Source organism: Propithecus coquereli, unplaced genomic scaffold, assembly GCF_000956105.1.
Source record: "Propithecus coquereli isolate 6110/MARCELLA unplaced genomic scaffold, Pcoq_1.0 Scaffold601, whole genome shotgun sequence".
In the NCBI taxonomy this organism is placed as follows: Eukaryota; Metazoa; Chordata; class Mammalia; order Primates; family Indriidae; genus Propithecus; species Propithecus coquereli.
Window position 1 is genome coordinate 512667 of NW_012151964.1, and position 9286 is coordinate 521952.

The following is a 9286-nucleotide window of genomic DNA, read 5'->3' on the forward strand; positions in this document are numbered from 1 at the left end:
ATATTTTTAGTTGTCCAATTAATTTCTTTCTATTTTTAGTAGAGACGGGGTCTCGCTCTTGCTCAGGCTGGTCTCCAACTCCTGACCTTGAGCGATCCACCCGCCTCGGCCTCCCAGAGTGCTAGGATTACAGGCGTGAGCCACCGCGCCCGGCCAAGAAAAATGTTTCAGTGAGCGTATATCATAGGAGTTGTTAATCTGGGATCCACAAGCTTCCTAAAATGTGTGAATTTGTTATGTGGTGCCTATCTTCAGGAGTGCATTTGGAATGTGGCTCTCACGGGGATTTGTAAGCCCATAAGCTTAAATGTCGCTGCTAAATAACCTCATGATATGGTATTTGAATATCATTAGAATTCTTCACATCCTGGTAGCTTCTAGCAGTAATTAAACCCTACAGAGCTTTGTCAACCCCTGCAAACTCCAGAACCGTAGTTGAGCACCATTCTCTCCAGAGGAGAAACCATCTCACGTGAGTTTTAAATGCCTCAGTGATCTCTTCCTGACCAGTTTTCAATATCCTCCTCAGAAAGAAACACAAGTCATGAACTTCTCTTTTATTTAAGCGTTAAGAAATCGTAGCACAGCGACTTAGAAAACTTTCTCAAAATGTCATTAACAGCAATGGACAGACGTGTGTCACGTGTATAACCTTTTTTGCTTTTCACTGAGGTTCACTAACCAGGGAAAGATAAAAGTCCTACTCATCTGCTTTTAAACAGAAGAACAAGGCACACGAACTCTATTTAACAGACACAAATTAGAAAAATGTGCTTAGTTTTGTATTGTGGGCAGTTAAGAAAGGGGGATGGGGATGAGGAACCTGGAGGACAGGGAGGGCAGGGGGAGGAAAGGGAATCCCAGCAAAGCAACAGACGGGGTGCACAGGTACGCACAGGTAGACACACAGGTGCAGAGACAGACCCACGCACTGCCCCGGAGGCTCAGGCCTGGAAGACAGAAAGATACTTCAAGCTCTCTGTCCCTTTAGGGTGTCACCAGGAAAGTCTTCAAAATGTTTTTGTTGTTACCATCACCAAGGGTGGGGCCTGGGCACCTCGTGTTTGCATTAAGTGCAAGATGAGCCCAAGCCGTGCCGCTGCCCAGCTTTGGGCAGGGTCGACCCACTCCCGACCTGCCCTCCGGTCTGCAGACCCCGTGCCCCGCGCAGGACTGAGCTCTGCAAGGGTCATCTGGGGTGGGGACAGGAGCATTCACAGCCACTTGGCAGGGCTAACTCTGCCCCTCTGTTATTAATATATTCACTGTAAGTAAAAGAGAACATTATCTCCCAACTCAAACAGGGGTCAGAAAAGGAAGTTATTCAGTGGGTGGGGTTTTTGTCTCTGGAGTTCATGTGGCGGCTGATCTAGCTCCTGCTGGATTAAATGTTTCATATCCAACTAAATTTGTGTCTAGAACTGGAGAGATTAGAGCAAAGATCTCTACAAGAAAAATACAAAATTGCTTTTTTTTTTTTAAAAAAGTAAGGCTTCAATTTAAAATATAATTAAGACTTGACATATTAAAGTCTAACAAGTTAAACATTAAACTAGTCGTGGACTTTTACAAAATAAGTCAAAATTTGAGGTAATACGTTACTCTTCTGCAACCAGTCTTATCTGATTATTACATTTTATTTCACTCTCATCCTTAAGAGTTAAATATACCCAGGTGCATGGAAGAACTACCTAGAAATCAGCCTCCGGTTAGTGGGGAAAGTGTATGGTTACTGAAAGGCAGGAGAGTTTATTCATTATTCAAATAATAAATAGAAAAATTTTAATCACTAGGTACAGCTGTACAAAGCCATGGTATCACTGGTTTTCACAGTGATTAAAAATGCCAAAAACAGACACCTGCTCCCCCTGGCCTGGCGAGGGCTTCCCCCCTCCTCTCAGGTAAATCGCTGGGTGGGGCCTGGGGGGCACAGGTCGCAGCATTTCCCCTCTCCATTCCGTTACCCTTTCTTTCCCTGGCACAAAAGATATTCTGTGAGCACTTCAAATAAAGATGATGATTCTAACAAAAGCCACCTCACTCCTGCTCCGCCTTAATCCAGCCATTGAGAACAACTCCCAACACTGCTTGCGGAGGGGCTTGTGAGTGTGCATATGTGTGCGTGTGATTATGAGTGTGTGTGCATGTGTGAGTGCTTGGGTGTGAGTTTTTGCGGGCGTGTGTGCACCCAACACGCAGAGCCAAAGCCGGCGACCAGTCACTTGCTGTGTAACAACAGAGCAGCGTTTCCATCGAAGCGCTTTCACCAGGGTTCGACTAGTTCCTGGTGATTATCACCCCTCCTCTTTGGATATTCGAAATTGGGTTAACTTTGAGTTTCCAGGCTTTCCAATACCCTCAACATTTTTCTGACTGGGAGAAAATCATAAACGTGGCACCAGGTCCCACTTCTGCAGCAGGAGGCCACTCTGGCGGCCATCACGTGCGCTATGCGGCCAGGGCAGGCCTGCCCCCAGGCAGAGTGTCTCTGGCACAAAACGCACAAGGGGGTGGGCAGCTGAGAGGCATTTTCGCAGCTGCTTACTCCCCCGCGAGAAGCAAGGACACCTGTGGGTGCTCAGAGGTGGACTTCCGGGGAGAAACCATAGGTGTGGGCAAGACAGGCTGCCTGCATCCCACGCGGGCCTCTTCGGCGCACAGGGACCAGGAGCGGGACGGCGGTCAGACGGGGATGTGCATCTCCCACGAGGGCCCAGGTGAGCGGAGCGCGGTCCGGAGGTGCGGGCAGGCGTCAGGCAGCCCTGTCCCGGGCTCACAGCGTGCTCAGGTGAGGCAGCGCGCCCAGGCGCCCGGCCCGGTCCCGCGCGGCGGCCGCCGACTCCACGCCGCGCAGCCACTCGGTGCACTTGCGCACCAGGCCCTCGTCCAGGGCCTCGGTCTCCTCCTCGTACTCCACGTCGTCGTACTTGTGCCGCTCGTTGAGCAGCGACACCTTGAGCACCGGGCGCAGGTCGGCGGGCCGGGGGCCGGGCTCGGGGGCCTGCAGGCCGCCGGGCAGCAGCGGGAACCGCGACGGTCGGCGGCCAAGGCCCGCGGCTGGGGATGCGTCGGGGCTGCTGGCGGCGCCGCCCCTCCGCGGACTGGCGGCCCTGGCTAGGGGACAGGGAGCAAGCAGGCGCCGGGGGTCGGCCGAGGGCGAGGGGAAGGGCCTGCGGGGCCGCGCCTGCAGCTGCTTCTCCAGGTGGCGCCTCTGGATGACCAGGACAGCCTCGGGGGTGAGGCTCAAGGAGAAGCGCACGGCGTCGTCCGGCCCGGCGCCTGCCCGCGCCGAGCTCCCCGAGACGGTGGCCCCAGTCGCCGCGGAGGTCCCCGCGCAGGCGGCCCTCGCCGGGGTGTAGCCAGAGCCGCCTGGCCGGGGCGAGGCGCACGTGGCCGGAGCCCGCGCGCGGCCGGGCGAGGCCTGGGGCGGGGCGCGCGGAGGGGCGGGCGGCTGAGTCCTGGCCGGGCCGGGGCCGCGCCGGGCTGGCGGCCTCTTCAGGGTGGCCGAGGGCCAGGAGCTGGAGAAAAGCACCTCGGGCCTCTCCGGGGACCTTCGCTTCTTCTCCCCGGCGGCGGCGGGCGGCGAGGGCGCGGGCTGCGCGCTGGGCCTCCGGGGCTGGCGCGCGGCGAGGACCCCTGGGGCCGGGGCGGGCGGCGGCGGCACAGGCGGGAAAGGCATGGTGCAGCCGCGCCGGCGGGTCAGCGGTCCCCTGGAAGGAGAGGCGGGGTCTTCGTCACCGTGCGCGGGGCCGGGTTTCCTGCCGGGCCCAGCGCCCTGCCCGTCCGACGCTGAGGGTCGGCCCCGGCTCCCTCCACACCCACCTGCGTCCAGCCGCAGCATCTCTGGCGCCCTCACATCCCGCGCCCAAACCCGGGACTTCAGGCGAAGGCGCCCCGCACCCTTCCCCGCTCCTGGGGCCGGGGCTCCCCGCGACTCGCGTGCTCCCGGGGCTGGACCCTGCGGGCACCGCCTCAGCCGTCCGACTGCGAGCGCGTCCCGGCGCCGCCCGGTCCACTCGACCGAGCAGCGCGGGGTTGGCCCGGCGGCAGGAGGAGGAGCCGAGCGCGTTCGCTGAGGACGCGGCCTGCCAAGCCCGGGCCGCGCCGGGCTGGAGTCACGACCGACTGTTGCATGCCAGTGCCCAGTGCCCGGGCACCGGCGTCCCACCAGCTCCCCCAGCCGGCTCTCCCGTGGCCGGAGGTCCTCTCGGCGGCGGGGAGCAGCCCCTGGGGAGCTGGCTGTGCCTCACGCATAGGAGAAGTCCGTGCACGTCAGAGACAAAACCCTTTATAACCTCAGTGCCTTTGATATGCGGGGCAGAAACTGGTAAATCTCGCTGTGCGGCCGTGAGGTGGGGAAAAGACGTTGCGGGGATCTTGCATACTGTCAACGACACTCCTTAAAGACTCAGTTTAAAATTAAAAACCCAGTTTTCTACCTATGAATAGGCAAAAAGAGTTCAGCTTCAGTTATATAATGATGATGACTTAGGAAACGTTAGACATTAAGTCCTTTTATTGAGTAATTACTGTGAACAAAGCGATATTGATCGCTATAGCAGTGATTCAGAATTAGACTAATCCTCACTACCAGCTTACATTCTAGTTGTGACACATTCCTACAACATTCAAATGTTTGTCGAGTAAATGAATACTTGATTGAACAATTACAAAGCAATACGTCAAAGGTCAGATTTTCATATAAGCAGTCCCTGCGTTACTTAAGGATAATTATCAGTTGCTTGGAGTCCACAAAATACTTTCCCATCAGATATGCTTTTCTGGGCTAACCTGGGAACGTGGCCAGGTGGTGTGATGGTTGTGGCCCCAGGTTAGCGCCAAAGCGTATTCAGATTTGAGTAAACGCACTGCGCCCTGCGCTGACAGTCCCATTAGCACAGCGTCACCACCCCCAGGTCCCCCACTGCAGCAGCACCTCCCCCATTTGGCTGTTGGTGGCCTCAGGGGAACTGGATAGCTACTGACACATTGGCCAGAAACATTTCTCACCAGTGCTTGGGGTGGGGGAAAAGGTTAAGGCCCCATAATCTCCACCGGCCCCTCCCAAACCACCTGGCACGTTTACATATTCTCCATAAACTGTGCCAAGCGAGGCTCCCAGCTCACCATCCCTGCCAGGACCTGGGGGCAGGTGGGGGGCGGGGCGCAGCCTGTTAATATGCTTGACAGCTGAGGCCATATGACGCTGCAAGCAAACATGGTCTCATCCCAGGTTTCATAACGTCTGGGTGGGGTGGGAAGAGGATGTATGTCAATGGTGGCAGCAGGGAGACAGTCCTGTGCCAGGAGAGTGGGGGACTGGAAGAGAGGGTGAGGTGGGAGGGCTAGGGGGGGAAGTTGTCAGATACCACTTTTGGGGGCACAGCTGGAGAGGGAGCTACAGAGAAAAATCAACAAACAGCTGGACACCCCAACATCTGAGTACGGACCCCATAGTTCAAAAGCTTGTCTCAGTAGTGTGCAAAATTGGCAGGCTGATGGGGTCCTCTCTCCTCGTTTCCTAACAGGATGCTTCAGCAGTAATGAGCTTTTGGGGGTGAGGGGGGTTGGTGGTCTGATAATAGCTAATGAATACTGACGGGAGAGCACTGTGCCACTCACGCTCCCAACTTCCATCACTCTCTCCACTCCACTGGGACACGGGGGCCACAGAGGGGAGGCACCCACCAAACACCGCACAACTCTGGGGGTGGAGGAGATGGGACTCAATCCCCACATGTGAGTCCAAAGCCAGACGGGATCTACTACACTAAAGAAGACAAGGAAAAAATCTGTTGGTAGTGGCCACTGGATTAAGTGACCTCCCACCCCCACCCCCAAACTAGTAGAGATTCGGGCATTCGTAAGTCAAGAAGAGAAAGTGAGAGTTTATCAGATTGATGCGCATGTCTGATCAGACGCAGAACTGGGATTCTCCAGGTCCTCCTAGACAGCTTGTCCCAGCCCAGACGCTTGGAGACTCGGGAAGCTGTAAGTCTGCCTGACCCTTGAGAGGCGGAACAGTAACTGCTGGGTACTTGCTACTTTGTCCCCAGGCCAGGCAGGAAGGGCAACTGCTCTTCCCTGTCTCCCCGGGAAGCCCAAGAACAAACGTGGCCATCAGTGAGGGCTAAGGAGCTGCAGTACCTTGAGGTGGGCTGCTGCCCCGGAAGAGGTGGAGGAGTGACCATTTCTGATGAGGCTCTTCAGTCTGGACTCTGATGAAAGCACCCAGTGGCAGCGTCACTTGTCCCCTGCCCAGCTCCCTCTGCTACTTGAAATCTTCAGCCCCCTGTACACAGGAAGTTAGAAAGACTGGCTGTCACCGGCTCTCAGTCAGTGCAGTGGCTGTTAAAGAATCCGTTACACATTCTGTTTGGCTGACTTGGTGACAGTTACCAGCAAGGAAATCTCACCTAAAGAAGATAGCCAAATTTAACTTTAGAATAGGGGATGTGCCTGCAAAGTGATTTGAGTCAAGAAATATAGTCAAATTTAACATATAATTTACATGGGATTTTGCATGACACGCCCATAACACAATGGTGACAACTATTTATATATTAAATAGTAAAAAGTGAGTGAACACTAGAATACTGAAATTGACTTATCAGAACCATATTTTTGGATTCACCAGATTACAAGAGTTGATTTCTAAAATACATGATTATATTTCATCTGAGGTTACTAAATTTACTATCTCAGATAAGCTGATTTGATTCGAAAGATCAAGTAAGCAAAACCAAATACAGTTGACCCTTGAACAGCACGGGTACGAGCTGGGAGGGTCCGCTCATCTCTGGATTTTCTTCTGCCTCTGCCACCCGAGACAGCAAGACCAACCTCGCCTCTTCCTCCTCCTCCCTGGCCGACTCAACGTGGAGATGATGGGGAAGAAGGCCTTTATGATAATCCACTTCCACTTAAGAGTAAATATATTTCCTCTTTTTTATGACTATCTTAATAATATTAGCTTACTTTACTGTAAAAATACAATATATAACACATATAATGTACACCACCTCTTTTTTTCTTTTTTTAAGCCAGTCAAATTTAGCAGTGGGAAACCTATACCGTCTCAAGACCAAATGACTTATGACCCCAAATAGCTGCTGTTTTTGTGGCCTCTACCTATTATGTTAACCTTATTAGAAATTTAAACTGACTTTAAATATTAACATATTACATGTTAACAATAAATCCATTATGTTAACATACTTTTTTTTTCTTTTTTTTTGAGACAGAGATTGCTGTTGCCCAGGCTACAGTGCCGTGGCGTCAGCCTAGCTCACAGCAACCTCAAACTCCTGGGCTCAAGCGATCCTCCTGCCTCAGCCTCCCAAGTAGCTGGGACTACAGGCATACGCCACCATGCCCGGCTAATTTTTTTTTTTCTATATATTTTTAGCTGTCCAATTAATTTCTTTCTCTTTTTGGTAGAGACGGGGTCTCGCTCTTGCTCAGGCTGGTCTCGAACTCCTGACCTCAAGCAATCCACCGGGCTCGGCCTCCCAGAGTGCTAGGATTACAGGCGTGAGCCACCGCGCCCGGCCTGTTAACATACTTCTAATAAAAATACTTTCTAAAACAACTGAGAGACAAGCTTACTCTCACGCCTGTGGTGATCAGTCCTGTGCCATCACAGGCCACTGTGCACGGGGCTCACAGGCGAGAGTAACAGCGTCTCAGTGTTACTATGAAAACACACCTGGAGGGCCTGTGGGACCCCCAGGCGTCCCTGGAACACACTGAGAAGTGCTCCACTGCCGGCTGTATCTCACAGGGCACCCTCAGCTCCCATAAAGACGGACCCCGAGCCTGGCCGGTCAGCATGCTGTCCACTTTGGAAGAAACTTAACATCCTGCTTATAACCACCCGGAACACAGGGAGCACATAGGAACATGGGATCACACAGGAAGAAAAGTCAAACTCTGCTATTAAAAATGATATGCCTTAGGTTTATATTACACCTTTTTTTTTGCAAAGCTTAGTGGGTTTTGAAATATTTTATGTACTCACAATACTCTCATATGGTAGGTAGAAGCAGTAACTATTAATACAAGTTTTTAATATAATATGGATGGACTTTGTATGCTACTAAAGGTTTACTTAGAAATAGTGAGCGAGTGGCTGCCTACAGGAAACTAACTTGGAGCAATTTAGTTAGGCAGAAAAAGTCGTCATATGTTACAAACAGTGCCAGGGTGAAAGATAACGATGCTAATCACAAAATCCAAGTGGACCCAGCGGTACCTCCAGGTAGCACTGACAACAGCTGTCAACTGTGTCCTTCCCTGGAAATTTCAATTCCTTCCATTATACATTAAATACAAACACTAAGCACTTCCCACGTGAGGTTCGTAGTTTAATTTGCTGCCTCAGCCCCCCAAAAGCATCTAAGTTGTTCCATAAACAGTTCGCAGAAAGCAGAATAAAGTATACCTAAGGTAACGGCACAGGGCGTGCTTGGGAACACAAGCCCCCACAGGTTGGCAGTGGTCACTGCCATACAGAGGGCCCAGTTCTGACACTGATACCAGCCACCGACACCCCCAGGATCTGGGATGCTGCCACCAAGCCTTGTCCTGACTGCTGACACCTGTCACCGGCACAGCTGGGGCCCTCAGCACCGCCTCTGCCGACACCTGCCAAGCCGGGCCGAGCCTGCTCTGCCAGCCGTGATGCTCAGGCCCTGGGCGGACGGGACGTGCTTTCTCTGTTGCTCTGAAGAAGGGGTGGGGACTGGAAACCGCCTCCCCTGTTGTGTGGCTCCACTCAGCTCCGAGCTCGTCACGTTCCCGAGGTGTTGTGAGGCGTGTGCAGAAGCAGCCTTTTCTCTGTTCCTCTGCAGTGCCCTCAAATAGCTGCCACGCTGTTTTTCCGTAGTCCGTATCCTGACTGCTGTATGCCAGGCACCGTCCACCCATTCCTCCCAGCGAGCCTATCAGCTCAGTACCAGTCTAACCTGTTTTAAACGTTTCCTGAGGTGAGGAGACTGAGGCTTGCAGTTCGTACTCAGGAGTGTTATTCAGGAGAGAGGCTGTATCCCACTCCTGTGCCTACAGAGACTGCACAGTGCCTCAAGTAAATTTTATTGCATCACTTTAAAATATTACAAATTTGATTCAGAAAATGTTATTTTTCTAAGAGTGGGTTTATTTCAAAATTGTAAAGATTTATATATTATTTTTTATTACACATAAGCGATTTTAGCTTAAAATAAGTTTTACTTCTATTCAACATAGTGCTGGAAGTCCTGGCCACAGCAATCAGGCAAGAGAGTGG

General features: G+C 52.5%; 1 protein-coding gene across 1 annotated transcript; it reads right to left on the reverse strand.

Annotated features, from left to right (window-relative positions):
• Nucleotides 1-2773: 2773 nt before the first annotated feature.
• On the reverse strand, nucleotides 2774-3679 carry PRR18 (proline rich 18). Its single transcript, XM_012659302.1, has one exon. The coding sequence runs from the start codon at nucleotides 3677-3679 to the stop codon at nucleotides 2774-2776; it is 906 nt and encodes a 301-aa protein (XP_012514756.1).
• Between the last annotated feature and the right edge of the window lie 5607 nt (nucleotides 3680-9286).